Source organism: Euprymna scolopes, chromosome 14 (genome assembly GCF_053919585.1).
Source record: "Euprymna scolopes isolate OS-2025 chromosome 14, ASM5391958v1, whole genome shotgun sequence".
NCBI lineage: Eukaryota > Metazoa > Mollusca > Cephalopoda > Sepiida > Sepiolidae > Euprymna > Euprymna scolopes.
In genome coordinates this window covers 55,667,651-55,685,051 of record NC_136495.1, presented here as the reverse complement: position 1 = coordinate 55,685,051, position 17,401 = coordinate 55,667,651, and the positions used below count along the sequence as shown (strand labels likewise).

Below are 17,401 nucleotides of genomic sequence, written 5' to 3'. Positions count from 1 at the left end.
GAGCATTACTTGAGAACAAAAACATGGCCGCAATGTCTCCTGAAATTTTTGAAGTCTTAACAATGACTTAAAAATAAAAAATCATACAAAATAGTGGCAGAAACCAACCCAATCGTTGTCACACTAAATAGTAATGAAACTTAATTATGCTAATTAGTTAAATGTACTTGAAAACATAATTGTAATATGTGCAAAATTTCCTTTCATTTGATATGCTACAAACCATATTTTGTTAATAATTTCTTTGAATTGTGTTGTGGTATCCATCTTGAATTATGCCAGTTCCATCTTGGATTTTTCACGGTGTAATGATGACAAATGATAATGAGAATAATATTTTGCATGATGATAAAGCCTTACCTCTCATTATTTTAGCTGTTTTTATGATGTTCCCACTTAAAGCTGTTAAAATGAAACTTGATTATGCTACTTAGTCCATAAGTTACCAAGTGAGGTGGTCGTAAATACAGAAACCTTCATGGTGTTATGATAATATGTTAAAAATTTCATCAAAATTTCTTTAAAACATCTGAAGATACAGCTTTTTAAATATTGGGTCAGTCTGTAAATTGTGCAAATTTCCTATTTTCAGTCACAAGCTTATATGCATTTGAATAGGATTGACTTAAGACAAAATGTCCAGTGAACCACACATTTTTTGATATTTAGAATGGTTATAACTCCAGTTCTAATGAAATTTTAAAAAATTAAAGATAATATTTCTTTGTTTTTTATGCTCTTTTCAATAATACTTGATTTAAGTTTATTCAATGTAAAGAAATAAAATGGTGTGGTATTGCTATATATATATATATATATATATATATATATATATATATATATATATATATTTATTTCAAATTCCCTTTCTTAATGTTGATTTGACAAATATATATGATTATCTTAAATTTCAACTTCTCCCAACATGATCTAATTTTTCACAAAATATCAAGGAATTTCCGTTTCATTTTTCCATTAGAAATCTTCACCAATAAAATGCAACAAAATGCATAAAAAACAGGAAAGTTTACAGAGAATCATTAATATTATTTGTTCACATAGGAGTGGTTTCGGATTTTCAAACTTAAAAATAAAAACGATAGGCATTTAAGATTTTATTTATCTGTTTGTAGTTTAAAACTGATTGGATCTTCTCTTTTATTTTCAAGCCTTTTTTTAGAATTGAATGTTAGCAAACACATCTTTTCACCAAATAATTGTAGCATAGAGGCTGAAAGAATGGGTAAACCCCAAAATTACTGCAACGAATGCAATCTCTGAGTGTTCTACCACTTAACCTAGTTGCTCTAACAAGACTTGAGATTCAGGTCTACTCTGAGATTTAAGCAAGGGATTTCGAACACATGCTCTGTCTGGGTTGCATGCAAACTGGTGTTTCTGTAGCCTACTATTAGGAAAAATATTTTCCTAAAATTTGAATGAGCTGAATAAATGTATCCCTTGCACCCTTCCATGTTCATGTACAGCAATAATAGTGTTGAAGTTAAGCAACAATTGGCCTGGTTAGTATTAAATGGGTGACTATTTGTGGGAGGGTGGTGTCACTTCACTGCAAAAAAAAAAAAGTTTACATCTTTCATGACATACAAACTTCTTGTGAAATTAATTTTAAGGAAGCCAGCTCGACTCGACCAAGGTGAATGATGGTCCCGCTATCAGGTTGTTCACTTACATATGTTTGAATGACATCGCTGCCAGCAAGTCTTCCAGATTGAATCTAAAGTCTTCTACAAGTTGCTCCATGTAGTTAGTGGTTTTGTATATCAATCCTTTTGGGATTATTTTCTTTTGAGAAGTCAATACAATGAAAAGAATATTCTGTTGTCACAACCCTAGTGATGACCCATTCATAACATTCATGTTTTTATTTTTTCCATTTGCCAATTTAGCTACATTTATATTAAGTGTTAGCATTGTGTACTTTCAAAAGATGTTACTGTCGTCAAAATGCATCATCTACAGCCAGGAGCTGTCCCACATCTTCCAACCAATCCATTGCTGCAGGATCATGTCCAACTTCCTTTTCCATTAATGCCCAGCAATCCAGAACAAGAGCATGCTATCCCTATAGATTAAATAAAGGGTTCTGTTCGAAATTCCATACAGATTCCAGAGTTTAACAGAAAGATTTTAGAGTTCAACAAGATACATGTGAAAAAAGGTCAGAGATTACATCATCCAAAATGTTATGCAAGATGAGAACAGTAATCTAAATAATCCAAACTATTTAGAGTTAAGAAGGTAGATCAATTTCCGATATCGAAATTAAACATACGAGAATGCTCAACCTGGATTTTTCTCTTATCTAAGAAAGATTTCATTGGGGAGAGTGGGGCTTGTATTGTTGTCATATTTGGGTTGGTGCATCTGCTACTAGTCTCTCGCTCCTAGATAAGGTTCAAAAGAGAGTCGACAATCTGTTAGGTCCTGAACTGTCATCCAAACTTCAGCCTCTGTCCCATCGACGAAATGTTGCATCCCTCTGCCTGTTCTACAAGTACTTTAACGGTGAATGCTCTGGCGAACTGCAAGCACTTGTGCCCCCTCGACGTAAATACCCCCGACAAACCCGACAAGCAGCTAAACCCCACCCCTTCAAGGTAGAGATCTCTAGATGTAAGAAAGCCTTCTACTCCAGTAGTTTCTTCCCCAGAACAGCAAGACTTTGGAATTCCCTTCCGGGTCTCTGCTTCCCCAACTGTGCTGACATGCAGAAGTTCAAGTGTAACATGAACCGACATCTTGCTGCCCAACTCCCTACACAGTACCCCTGATGCTTATGTCCCTGATAGTAGCCCCCTACAACAAAGTGGCAATGTGCCTTGTTTGGAGTGAAAATGTAATAAAAAAAAAAGAAATGCTCACATAATTCTTAAATAGCAGATCTTAATTATCATCACTTCCAAAGCGGACATAGTTAAAGATTAAAACAATAAAACGCATACAAAAATTTCGAACAGAACCCTTTACTTAATCGATGAGGGTAGCATGTTCTCGTTCCGTCAGCCATGACCGGGTAGAAGTTTTAATTTTCAGTTTTATTCTTAGTATTACCTGCACTGAGGATTGAAACTTCAACCTCCAGAAGAGTAACTTTACAACTGAATTTTACCAATTACTCTATCCACTGTGCAATGGGTTCTTTTGAACAAAAATTTAGAAACATTATGGATACATTTTTAATTTGAGTGTTTGATGCAAGTCCACAGTTCAACCCAAATAAAAAATTTTAAAAATACAAAAAAATCTTTATGTACGTACCCGTCACAGAATAAAGATGTCATATTCCAAACATAGCGTAAATTGATCAAGTAATTTTATTTTTGTCTAAGAAAGTCAAATTTCATAAGTAAGCAAAAAGGAGCTGTCTCATGTTGCCATCTTGAAAAAACAAGAGCAGATAATTCCACAATAATTCAAACTTGAGATCAGCCTTGTAATGCTAACACTTTCACAGTAAATGGTTTTCTTGGTGCTTCCACATTATTGGGACGAAATTTTGTAGCCGATAACTGGAGTTTTCAGATAAAAAACAATGGTTTCAACTGATTTTTTTTGTCAATTCTAATAAGTTACAATAGTAGCTTCCAAATTATGCAGTTAATATTACTGAATTATTAAACAAAACAACTTTAATCGTGTTAGCAGGTGAAAAATTGCCGCTATCTTTGTTTGATTAGAACAGAAAATTACCTCCCTGTTGAACTCTCCTGTATTTTACGATCGTTTTCATCAAATTCTATCTTTTATTTTCTTTGATAAATAATTTTCTACCTTTCGATTTTTTCTAATTTTTAGATATAATCATCTTAAAAATATGAGGAATACGTAGATACCATTGTTTTCATGTGAAATTCAGTATTACAATTTCCCAGTTCTGTAGAGGTGCCAATTTTCTTTATAAAAATAACTACTTGATTTTTGGAAGATAACATTTTCGTTCTGTGATCGGTATGTACATCATAAAGATTTTTCTGTATATCTGTATATTTTTTTTTTGTAGGTTGAACTGTGGACTTGCACCAATTGTTTAATTAAATTACAAATTCTGCTACAGAGAACAGCCGACATATTTAATTGAACACGGAAAAATTACATTCTTATACTAGAATCCTGGAATCAAGTCAATATTCTATGATAGAACTCGTGATGTCACTCACCTGCAGCGTGTTTAGACATGAACGGATATCATTGTCCGTCTTCTCGCACAGCGCCATCAATGCATTCATTTCGGCTTTGATATTTTCCCATTTCGCAACCTGAAAGAATTAAGAGGGGAAGTTAATCAACCAATCAAATTGAAAGATACGATTCCAAAATAAAAATATGATCAAGAAATTAGACACCGGGGTCAGAAAGTGGGATTGAGAAGTCAGCGCCCTCGAGAAGGGGCAATCTGACCTGTAAAAAGTGCCTGGGCAGCCTCGTCGGCATTCCCCAATGAAGGCGTCTCAGGCGATTAACAATAAACTAACCCCTTCTAAAAGAGAGACGGTAAAACTTGAGAGTATTGATCGAAATAAGCACCATCAGAATCAACACACTTTCGCCAATGCAAAACAAGTGTATTTATGCCAGTAATGTAAAAATCTTGCGTTCTGGTGACGAGGATATCGCTTAGGTTTTTGAAACATTTCTCATACAGAAAGTTGTCGAAATGCTTGAAAACATGGTAGTCAGTAGGTGAGAGGTCTGGAGAGTATGGCGGATGAGGCAGAGTTTTGTGGCCCAATTCGTTCAACTTCTGAAAGGTCAGTTTAGCAATGTGTGATCAGGTATTCTTGTGAAGGAGAATTTCTGTTGACTAATGTTGGGTGTTGTTGTCGAAGTTTCTGATGCATTTCATCCATTTGTTGACAGTACTTTTCCGCCATAATGATTTCGCCTGCATTCAATGGATGAAACCGGTTCCAGACCATTAAACAGTCAGTATGACCTTCTTTTGGTACAACTCTGGCTTCGGAAAGTGTCATGGAGCTTCATCGGCATCTAATCATTAAGCTGAATGTCATCAGTTGTCGTAAAGAACCCACTTTTCATCGCAAGTCACAACCCGGTTGAGAAACAGGTCGTTCTTGTTGCATGATAGAAAGGAAGCTGACACTTCATAAAGGCGTTTCTTTTGGTTGTCGTTCAATTCATGAGGCACCCATTTATCAAGTTTGTTTTTGTCTTTCCAATCTCTCTTAAGTGGTTGAAAATCATTGTATACGTTCTGTCTAATTCAGAAGCAAGTTCTTGAATAGTTGTGCATGGATTGGCTTCAACTAAGACTCTAAATTGATTGTTGTCAACATCTGATGGCCGATCACTACGCTCATGATCTTCAAGGCTCTCATCACCACCACAAAATTTCTTAAACTACCATTGTACTATGCATTCAGTAATGGTTCTTGGTCCAAATGCTTCATTGATATCGCGGGTTGTTTCAACAGTTTTTTGGCCTAGCTTGAATTAAAATAAGAAAATTGTGCAAATTTGATTTTTTCCATCTGGTATTCTGATTTAAAACGATTGTAATTTAAACGATTAGATAGAGAGAAAAATGCTCTTTAAAATGATATCTAAAGTAAAGGTATTGTAACGAAAAATTATTTAAAAATACATCATTTGAAATCTAAATTAAAACTTTCGCAAGAACCTCAGTGTCAACCTAAAATTAGGTGGCAACCTAATAAAAAATGTCAAATCAAATATAAATGATTGCAAAAAAAAAATTATTCTTTTATGACAGCGAATCTGTACTTCAATTCAGACCACAAATAAATAAGATGGATAAATTTTAATAATAATACATAGTGTGAGTATGAAAAGAAAGAAGTTTTTGTCGCCATGTAGAACCATGCCAGCCTACCAATAATCACCAACTCTAACACTTGTGTTTCGTGGTTTTCTTCTCCATCTTCTCTTCTGATCTTGTCATCCTATATTTCCAAAGGTGTTAACATTCGTTTACACGTATACAAAAACAAATCCAAGCAAAAAGAGAAAACACAAACTCAGATACATTATTTATAAGTCAGTTCAGCTCTGGGTATGTGTGCGACACCATCGCAGAAAGGGACTCATGAATGTTAGCGTCTATATCTTAGTTAAGTTCCCGGCTTTGCTAAGACCTGAAATAATTTGTCTGTTTCGGCTATCATTTTTGTAAGCTCATCTAATCATCTGGTCAGTCAGATCTGTCCCTCGCCCAACTGACTCTAATCTGCTCCGATCTCTATGAGCAGCAAACTATTGCAAAACTTCCAAGCTGCAAAACTGCTGAAAACAACTGACTACTCAACATGAAATTTCAACCAGAAAGCCTAAATGCATGGCCTTTGTCCGAGAGTGACTGAAAAGTGGAAAATGGCTCAGCCTCTCAAGCATTCCTAACAAACTATCTGAAATTGACTACTAACTGCGAGGTACTCTGTTCAATAATTCAAAAGATTTCACGATCACTCACTTCCTATCTTTTTTGTTTTACTCATCTCATTTCTGGTAACTCTTGCTTTTTGTTGAATCATATCCTAATGTTCTTGGCTCTGGGAACTGCGGAGGGGGGGGGGTCATATTAAAGGATGACGCTGAGTTTATATGAAAAGAGATATGATGGGGACATTCATATTGAGCCAATATAATACACAAATGACGATGATGAGAGGGAGACATTTATACAGTTCTGTTCTGAGATGCTTGTGACTTCATATAGATATTGAGGGTGATAGATACACAGTTCTTATATTTCTTATAAGACATATAGAAAGGAGGAGAGATACATGTTCTTGGGAGAGTTACGCAATGTTCATAATAAGATGATTAACACATTACCTTTTAATTTGTGGAATGACGACACGAAGACAACAACTACAAATATCGAAGGTGATTCTTTATTTCATTGGAACGGTCGAATGCTGATGACATCAGGAATTCACATTTAGGATCTACATAGCTTAATGTTCTTTCCTTCAATTCCAAAGGACTCTGAACTCTCTCCCTGACTGACTAGCAGACTCAACTGTTCTGCATCCTGCTGCAATCTGACTAACTCTAGCTCCTATATTGAGAATCCTCCTTTTACTATGACGTCATAAGTGTGTTTCCCAACGTGACCAATTCACGTGGCTATGCACACGTTTTTCCAAACACAATGTTGACAACAAAGAATTCTCAACTAACCTATTTTTTAACAATGTATTTTTAATTTGTAGTGTTCATTCTTTTTAGCTGACATTTTTAATATTCAGTTTTGTAAAAGAATGAACAATCAATTCTTTTTACAATATAAACAATATCTAACTATTTTATAATAGAATTTAACAATAGGCGTTTTTAACATTCCGATTTCTAACATTCGGCTTATCTTAATCTCATTTTCAGGTATTCCAGAATAGATTATAATTTCTTTTATCAACCCTCATCCCACTAACAGGAAAAAAAAAGGTAGATGATGCTGAGAAAAAAAAATAATGCAAGAAAGAAAAAAAAATAGAAGAAAACCTGTTACCTGTCAATGTAGAAAAATAAAAAAAGAAAGAAATTAAATGTGTCATGTGGTGCTAGCATTCTGTTAAAAAAAAAAAAATAGTTTGTTGTAATTAAAGCGATAAGAGCACAAGAGAATACATAAAAATATGCGAGTAAACGGATGCTATTTAATTGGGGAAACGATAGGTCAAGGTGCTGAAGGTCATAAAGACTATAAGAAAATGACACACAAGGAGGAGAAAGAGACGTCATAATAGTATATATATATATATATATATATATATATATATATATATATATATATACACACACACACATGAATATATAGATGGATATAGAGAGAGAAAAGGGTGGATTGCAGCAAAATTCTGCACTTGAGAAAAGGAAACAAAATCGGTAATAACAGTTAAAGTTACAGACTACATTATTTTCAATATAACCACCACCGACAGAGACGATTATTTCAAATCGGGTGTGAATTGAGTTACTTTTGTGATCATATCCTTGTCTGTACCAGCAAAGGCCTCTGCAATCGCAGCCTTCAGAGAGTCAACCATTGTGTTGGCTTATTTGTTGGTCTTGAGCTCGATTACGCCCAAGAAAAATATACTCAATCGAGTTTTAATGATTTTAAATTGATAAAGAGTGACAATAAAGGAAAGTCATTCGTTTCTCAATAATTAATGTTTGCGATGATGATTTGTTTTTGTGACACTGGACGTATGGACAAGTAAATTAATGTTCAAATTACTGAACGGACTAATATAAGTTTCTATGTTTTTATTTTAACGTTTGTTTAGTGTTCGTCAATTGCATTCAGTTATTCAAGAGGAGGATTATAGATAATCAAAATGCCATAAAAGCAGAAAGTGCACATTGAAAGGAGCAACGTATATGTAGTTAGTGAAAGTATAAAGATGGAAAACAATAGCAAAAACTGGAAAAATAAAATATCAAAAGTGAGAATATCTTATGAAGAATACTTATCAACATATGCTGATGACGGTGAAAGTAGATTTAAGCATGCGAGTTGTTGGATTGTGTAGTGGACTTTCGGTCAGCATTCAAGTTGTGGATAACTTGACAAAGACTAAAGTTACTTCTCATGAAAGAGGAGAACTATTTATGGCACAATGGGAGATTCCATTGTGCACATATGGGCCAGTCTATTCTTTGGATTGTGATTGGCTGAATCACCTGATTGGATATGCTTGTACATAAATACAAGCCCTCAGTCCAGCTCAATCTGGTGTCTGTCTTGTGCATAAGCTGGACCCTTGGTAAGTGTTGCTGCTATTATTACTATTATTGTTATTGTTGTGTGTTATTGACTAACACAGTTCTTTTGATTATTCTACATCTCCCCTCTTCCCCCCCCCCCACAAGTAGGCTGGGTCGTGTGAGAGGTGTATCTCTCTTTTAGGCCTAGTTTGTTGTGTGGTAGTAACCTAGAAAGAGCTCGGGGAATCCTTGATCGAAAGCGTGGGGATATATGTGTGGTTTGTTGTTGGGGTTTGGTTGCTGTGTATGTGCTATTACAGGGAGATAGTGGGAGATGCAAGAATGTAGTATCGCTTGAGGGAATTGCTGATCCTAGTGCTGCACTTGGTATTGGGATTGGTGCAGGCTTAAGTTCGCATTTTCTGAGGAAACGGCGGTTCCTAAGTGTGATCCTTCCGGATCCGTTAACCCTGATTCGGTATTGTCGATCTGGTAGGGAACTGATGATTTTGCCCGTTGTGTTCCATCTGCGATTGACTGGATTTTGGATGGCTACAGTGTCACCAGCTTGTAACGGTGGAAGGTTGTGGGTATATTTATTGTATCTTTCTACTATTTTTGCATTGCGGTGGTGGAGCATTTCCTCGCGATGTTGTGCCGCTGACACCCATTCAGGATGAGGCTTGTAGAGGATTGGCTGTGAAGGGATGGAGTCACGTAGTCGACGGTGAAGTAATAATTGAGCCGGTGATAGGTCAATGCTTTGGATTGGGGTATTCCGATACTGCAAGATGGCCCAGGCAACACTGTCATTGTCCAAGGAACCGTGGGGGCCTGTGTTTCCTTTTACAATCCTCTTTGCAGTTTTTACTGCGAGCTCTGCCCTGCCATTGGATTGGGGATACGCAACAGAAGATAATCTGTGCCTAACACACCATGTTTTCAGAAATTCTTGGAACGTGCTGGAAGTGAAAGGTGGGCCGCCATCGGTGCTGAGTTCTTCTGGGGCACCATATGTTTGGAACAGTTGTCGGCATATGGACATCAATTTGGTTGTAGTAGTGTGACCTGATTCTAGGCGGTATAAAATTAGCCAACCAATTAGCCTATCTGCGCAGGCAAGGTATGTGTGATCTCCAATATAAAAAATATCCATGACGATTTGTTGGAATGGCCACTCTGGGGATCGTGTTAGAATGATAGGCTCCCTTGGTTGACTAGGTGCGATGGTTGAGCATACCATGCAATTCGCCCTAATACTGCGGATTGATGCATCCATCCCTGGCCAGTACACCGATTCGTTGGCACGTGCTTTCATGCCGACTACTCCTTGGTGTGCAGAATGCAGGCAGTGTAGAACCTTTTTTCGTTGTGTTTTGGGGATGACGATCCTTCGATCCAACAATACTAGACCATTGTCAGTGCTAAGGCGGTGCCTCACCTCCCAATACTCACGGATTTCGGGCGCAGTGAGATTACGTGTTTTTGGGAAGCCTTGCTGTATTGTATCTATTAATTTGTTATATTGTTGATCGCCACGACCTGCTGACCGAATTAGGTCTGGTGATATCATGGCTATATTACTGCTGTCTGCAAATGTTGCTATTAAGGCTGTTGACTCTGTTATGTTGCTTATGTTGTTCGACTCCAGTATATCCATTTGAGAGGGTTTTGTTGGAAATACATCGAGGAGGGCTTGCACCATCGCCACTGGGTGGCGGGAAACTGCATCAGAGCCTCTGTGCCACTTCCCGGGGCAATGCTGTATGGTAAATCTGTATCTCAGGGTCTTTTCCTTTAGTCTAAAGAGCCGGGGGTTTTGGATCTTGCTCAGATCACGATCGCCAAATATCCCCTTCAGAGGTTCATGGTCTGTGACCACTATGATGTTTGGAGAACCCATGACGAACATACGGCATTTCTCCAATGCCCATGCTATTGCTGCTGCCTCACCCTCTATTGGTGCGTATCTGCGCTCAGCATCCGTGCAAAATCTACTGCCGGCATATATCAGATGCCAACCTTCGGAACAGCAGATTGGGGCTTTTTCCATGGTACATTGGCAATGTTTTTGTAGGAGTAGGAAGCCCATTCCTTCTTTGCTCCAATCTGGAGCAAGGCAAGTTGCTCTGTCTTTGTCAAATGTTGCTACCCCCTTCTGGACTAGGTGAATTATAACTCGCTTGGAATCTTTGAATGTGTCTTCAAGGTTTTGATTCCAAGCAAATTTGGAGTTTTGTTTGACGAGGTCCCGAAAAGGCACCATAACTGGACCCAGTGAATATGCCCAGGCTACTTGGTTGACAAGCCCAAACCATGATCTGGCATCAGTAATTGTCCTTGGGACTGGAAAATCCTGTATCGCTTGTATCATGGACTCAGAAGGGGTCACTCCTGAAGAAGTTATCTGGAGGCCTCCAAATTGTACGACATCCTGACAGAATTGGAATTTGTCGGTGTTGAGCACAATTCCATTCTTAGCACATTGGAGCAGCAAATCGAAGGTATGATAAAAAGCTCCCTCAATGCTAGAGTCATATAGCAGGGTATCGTCTACTATCTTCACCTTGCGTGGGATATCTTTTATTATCTCATCGTATCTGCGAGTGTAAGCATCCCCAGATGCGACATATCCTTGAGGCATCCTAAGATACATCTATCTTCCCCACTCAGTTATGAAGGTGGTTAATGGTTGAGATTCTTTGTCTAAGAGAATCGAGTGGTATCCATCAACAGCGTCTAGGACTGTTTTCTTTGTTCTAGGTGGCACTTGCAGTGCCAACTGGAATGGCAATCCCAGTATGGTGGGTTTCTCGCTTGCATTGAGAGTTAAGGTGTTGGTAATCTATTGTTCTCCGTGGATTACCATTCTTTTTGGCAGTTATTACCATAGTACTGCACCAATCAGTAGGCATACCCACGGGTACTGGAGCTATGATACCTTTTTCTACATCCTTCCAAAGGGCTTGTCTTACTGGTTCCTTGAAGTGGAAGGGTACAGGAATTGGGTTATGCCTGGCTTTAGGGATTGCTCCCTCTTTGAGGTGAATGTGGGCAGCTGGGCCGGACATGGCTGGAAATATCCCATCTTTGTTGAATGTCGTTTTGGCAAACTTTTCTAGGAGCCAGCTCTTCAGTTTGCCTATGTTATCTTCTGTTGCGGGAAAAGGGAGGTTTTTGGGGCGATTTGGCAATTGATCTACACACTTTTTAGACTCGGTGTCTACCTCTTCATGTACGTCTGCTAAAGGGTTTGGAAAATGTTTGTGCAATATTCCCACATCGATGCAGGCTGCTCTGCTGAGATAAAGCCGTTGTATGCCCTTGCATATGTAGAGGGCTTGTTTAGTTGTTTTCCCTCTGACCTCAAACTCAACTGGTAGCCAACCCTGACACATGAGTGTGAAACCTCCAACTGTTCGTATGATCTTTCTTGATTGGACAAGACTAATCTCTGTGAGGCCCATTTTGATTAAATGCTTTGGTCCCCCAAGACAAATGGCGGCACCACTGTCGGGAAAAGCCTTTAGCGTTGTACTACAACTCCTAGGGATATTGACAGCTTGTCTGGGATCTGGTTTTGGTGAGAATGGGATTACTGATGCATTTATTTCAGTTAACAGATCACCTTCTGTAGTCATAATGGTGCCCCTCATTTGATCGAATGTGATATGGGCCATGAGTGTATTCATGGGAGCTTCTTGGTCTTCAAGACTTTTTATCACTGCCGGGCGATATTTCTTTGTCAGGCACACTGCTGAGAAATGGTTAAGTTTCCCACAAGTGTTTCACATTTGATTCCATGCCGGACATGTTAAATGGCGGGCACTTGTCCTTGGAGTACCGTGTTGGTGACTACCGCAACCTATGCAGGTTTGACGGGGTTCTTTATCAGCAATGTTATTGTTGTGAGTAGCAGTAGAGCTAGTGCGAATATTGCCTCTGCTAGTCCGTACAGCACTGTTTTTTTTTTTTTTTGCGATACATTGACATCCGGACTGTAGCTATGTCTGAGGTATCAGTCATTGCGGTTTGGTCCCGTAGTGCAGACTCAAATGCCTCAGCATGACAAATATTTTGGTTGAGAGTTCTTAGCAACCCGGCTTTTGTCAGTAGATCAGTCTGAAGCGTATCATTCGATATCCCTTTGATAAATTGGTCCTTGATGTAAATGTCGGACAGGTCGTGATCGCAGTTGGGGCATGAGAAATTACAGTCTATGGCCGTGGACCTAAGACGAACAAGGTATTGTTGGATGGGTTCATCTTCATGCTGTGATATAGATGCAAATGTCATCCGATGGACCATGGGATTTGATTTTTGAGTTACCAATGCTTCTGTCATCTCTAGCAGCTTGTCTGGGTTGGTGATGAAGAACTTAGGGTACGTATTTATGATTGCGTTTTGAACGGATTCATCAGCGCAACTGTATAACTGGGTATTGGCCTGAGAAGTTGGCATGTCCGTTATTCTGGTGAATACTTCCCAGTCAATCCGAAATTTTCTGAATTGTTGAGGGGTCATTTCGAGATGAAGTTGGGGAGGCCTGGCAGCTGGTGCCTTAGCATAGGTGGTCAGGGTAGCGGGCTCCTTGGCTTGTCGAAGGATAGACAGAGCTTCTCCCATTGTTGTGATTCCCAATTCTCTTAGCATGGCTCGATCCATTACTTGAAGGTTTTCTTTCCTCAGTTTTTCCTTCACAAAAGTTGCAGCGTAGCTCTTGGCGGAATCGGCAGCAATGCCTGCTTTGAGGAAATAGTCTTCCCAATCTTCTGTCTCAAATCCTGTTCGTAGCGCCATGTTGGATTGTGTAGTGGACTTTCGGTCAGCGTTCAAGTTGTGGATAACTTGACAAAGACTAAAGTTAATATTTATTTTATTGTATAAAATAAAATTACACAAATAAAAATGTGGTACAAGGCCGAAAAAGGGGATGGGGGTTAATGTTGACCTAACTAACATAACGTTAACTTAACTAGACTCTTTCACCAAAATACCAGAATCACTCTGTGGACATCCTACTTAAACCCCGAAAGTTACAAATATATATACATGATGTGGGGGGGTTGGGGATAAAAATCTTATTTACAAAATTGGATGAAAAATATACAATGCTAAAAGGTGGTTAGTAAAAAGAACCCCCTCACTACTGATTGTGGCGGATAAAAAGTTTTGCCAGTCGAAAAAATGTGGGTCCCACGAAAACTGACTTTATTCAAACACAACAAAAATGGCCCACATCTCTGGCAAAACAGTTTATCCATCACCTAAGGGGCCGGGATTGGGGGTTATCGAACCAAAGGTGGGGAAAAAAAAAAAAAAAAAAAAAAAAAAAAAAGGGGGACGCTGGGACAGGGAAAACCAAAAAGGGGGATTGGGGCGATGATAGCATGCATACTCTAGCTAAGTTAAAAATCGAACAAAAATGCCTAACTAGCCTACTCTAGGAGGTCCGATGCATGTCTATGTTTGATTAAGTCACCCAAAATCCTTAAAAAAACCTAAGCCACTCAAAAAAGAAATTCAAGATTAGCTCCATTCACTTTACACAATCGCGAAACTTTCACCCACCTGTCGTTGAAATTCACAGGAGTGAGTTTCACCTTCTCCAGTTTAATTCGCATTTTCAATCGATATTTGAAAATGAGGACAAGCTGGGGAGCAGTGAAGGTCTCACCTCCGTAAACCTCCTTCTGTCGCGTCGTCCAAATCACGCCTCTCATAACTGCTAATAAACACAGAAAAACATAGCGTTCTTCTTTCTTCATGGTCGGTGCCCAGTTGCAGCACGGGGAAACCGACTCCAGCACAAAAAACCGCTCGCTCAGCATGCGAACCGTGAAACCTTCAACTAACTCACACAACGGTCGAACAATGGTGCAGTGGAAGAAAGCATGATCAAGGTCTTCCTCCCATTCTCCGCATCGGACACAATTGGGTGTCTCCGTAAAACCCGCTGCGTAAAGTCTTTTGCCGACCCAGAGGGCATTTCGTATTACCAGCCAGGTGAGTGATGCCTCGTAATTATCGAAGCAGCTCGACCCAGGCGCCCAAGGCCATATTAAGCGGCGCTCCTCCTTCGTAAAACCGAACTCCTCAATCTTTTCGTCTCGAACGGATCCCCTCACTAAGGCCCGATATAGCGCCTTGCGAGACAACAGCTGGGTGTCAGAGAGGCTTTCTTGGACCCGTAGAAGAAATCTCAAGGCCTGCCGACACTCGCGATAGAAAGGGCACTCGTTTCGGAACAACTTGTGTGCCTCTCCTCTAGCCGAATGCACACTCTCCAAAGCCGGAAAGGCTTTCTTAGTGTCTTCTATCCAGAAGACACCGTTTCCCTCACTTGGTGTACACATTCGATCCAGGTATATCAGCCTAAGAGTGTGTCTACGTATTAGCACACTAGGCATACCCAGACCGCCTTCAGACGGATGCAGGTAACAGACCTCCCGAGTAACCATGGCTTGCTTTCCGCGCCATAAGAATGCAAAAAGAGCACGCACCAGATCAACTAGTGTGGTTTCCGGGAGTGGAAGTACTGATAGACGGTAAAGGATCAGGGGGTAGATATGAGAATTGCATACCTCCGCCCGACCCTTCAAAGACAGATTTCTCAAGGCCCACAAATGAGATGTGACCTTGACCGCTTCCAATACCTCCGACCAATTTTTCTCCAGCTGGAGACCGGGGCCAAACCAGACGCCGAGTAGCTTGCATGGCCCATCAGTCCAACCAAAGGGTCCCTGAAGGGGCATACCCCTCCAGGCACCGATACGTAAGCCAATAGACTTAACGTAGTTAATTATGGCCCCTGTGACCTTGGCATACCGACTTGTTTCTATGTCAACGACTCTAATCTCGGCACTGCTCGTTACAAGCACAGTCACGTCGTCAGCATAGGCGGTATACTTTACCGGGGTAGAGCCACCTGGCAAAGTAATCCCGCGAAGGACCGGATTCACCCGAAGCTGGCGCAAAAATGGCTCAAGCGCCAGCACATATAACATTGGGGATAACGGACAACCTTGACGGATCGATCTTGTTAACATGAAGGGTTTCGACCTCACCCCATTCACTTCTACCATAGCACCAGGGTTGGCATACAAGAGGCAAATCCAAGAGCGAAACTGGGGACCAAACCCAGCCGAGCGAAGAACAGCCTCTAGGTAACGATGGTCTACTCTGTCGAATGCTTTGGACTGATCTAAGTTGATCAGCGCGGCTTCTGTGTCGACTTTTTCTACGATCAAGCGTATCGTGTGCAAATTGTCTTGAATCGTCCGACCCTTAACAGAACAAGTCTGTTCGGGACTTATTAGACGGTGTAAGACAATCTGCAGACGATTTGCAAAGATCTTGGCCAAAATCTTTAACTCTGTGTTTAACATCGTTAAGGGCCGGAAATTACCTATCCCATCCCCTCCATTTTTATCTTTGCGTAACAATTTAATGATCCCCCTGGTAAAGTATTGAGGTATGCACCCGTTCCTAAACCAGGAGTTAAAAAGTACGGTCAGCAAAGGGATAAAAATGGGCGACAGCCTCAAATACACCTCGTAGGGCAGACCATCTATCCCAGGGGTCCTGTCTAGCCCGACCTGTTTCAAGGCCTCAATGACTTCTTCCTCTTTTATGCTACCTTCACACCTAGCTGCTTCGGTCGCCTCCAGGCGAGAAAAGTCGGCTAAATAGGTGTCAAACTGTTCAATAGTCAGACCGGGCTCCTTGGTAAAAAGTTCCTGAAAATGAGTCCGAAAACCCTCCAAGATTCCGTCGTTTGAAGTTACGGTTCGTCCGTCCGGCAATGTGACACTGGCGATGTGTCGATCTGCAGAACGTCGAAACTCCTCCGCACGCAATGACGCGGCCATGTTTGTTGCCTCGTTTGGCGCTCTTTTTAATCTAGCCCTAACTAATACTCCCTGGTCCTCCCTGTTATCCAAGGAGTCCAGTTCAGCCTTAACTACAGTATAGCTAGCACTATCCCCCTCCTCCACCGCCCTTTCTAATCTATCTTCTAGCGCCGCTTTCGCTGCTCTAGAACTACGTTTGAGCCGGCGACTAAAATCAGCAGCGAAGGACCTAATGACTTTTTTAAGGTTGCCCCACCACTTATTCCCGATGATAGCCCCCGTCAATTCCCTCTGTATTGTTAGTAGAAGCTGTTCCCGGAAGTCCTTCACATCGAACAACGACGTGTTGAACTTCCAGTAACTAGCCATCCTAGGTTTAACACTATCTAAGTTTACTCGAACCCGGACAAGCCTGTGGTCCGAATAAACTATACTATGAAAACTTGGACAGTCTAAAAGCCCTAAGTCGACTCTCCTAACTAAGAACCGATCGATGTAACTCGAAAGTTGCACCGAATCGGAGCCGCGTCTACCTGTCCAAGTCCATGCTAAATCCCCGGGTTTTTCGTTCCGAAATTTATCGACAAGATCAAACTTGTCGACAAAGTCTCGAAACGCTTTAGCATCCCGGTTCTGATTAGTATCCCTTCTGGTATTAACCCCGCGATCTAATTCGGGATCCAGGACCGCGTTCCAGTCTCCCGCTAAAACTAACCGTCGAGACGAATTCATGAAAGGCTCGATTCGCCGAAAAAAGGAAACTAGCTCAGCATGGTTATTGGGCGCATAAACCCCAATAAAACGAAATGCCACATCCTTTACGGTAACATCTA

The 17,401-nt window shown here is 40.3% G+C and overlaps 1 protein-coding gene across 2 annotated transcripts in view; it reads right to left on the bottom strand.

The window, feature by feature from the left end:
• The window catches only part of LOC145293030 (chromosome transmission fidelity protein 18 homolog), a 219,728-nt gene that overhangs the window by 127,014 nt on the left and 75,313 nt on the right, over positions 1-17,401 (bottom strand). For both annotated transcript variants that reach the window (XM_080139328.1, XM_080139329.1), the window contains exon 13: positions 4,182-4,280. In XM_080139328.1, coding sequence (XP_079995454.1) covers positions 4,182-4,280 — 99 coding nt within the window. The remainder of the gene's footprint in view (positions 1-4,181; positions 4,281-17,401) is intronic.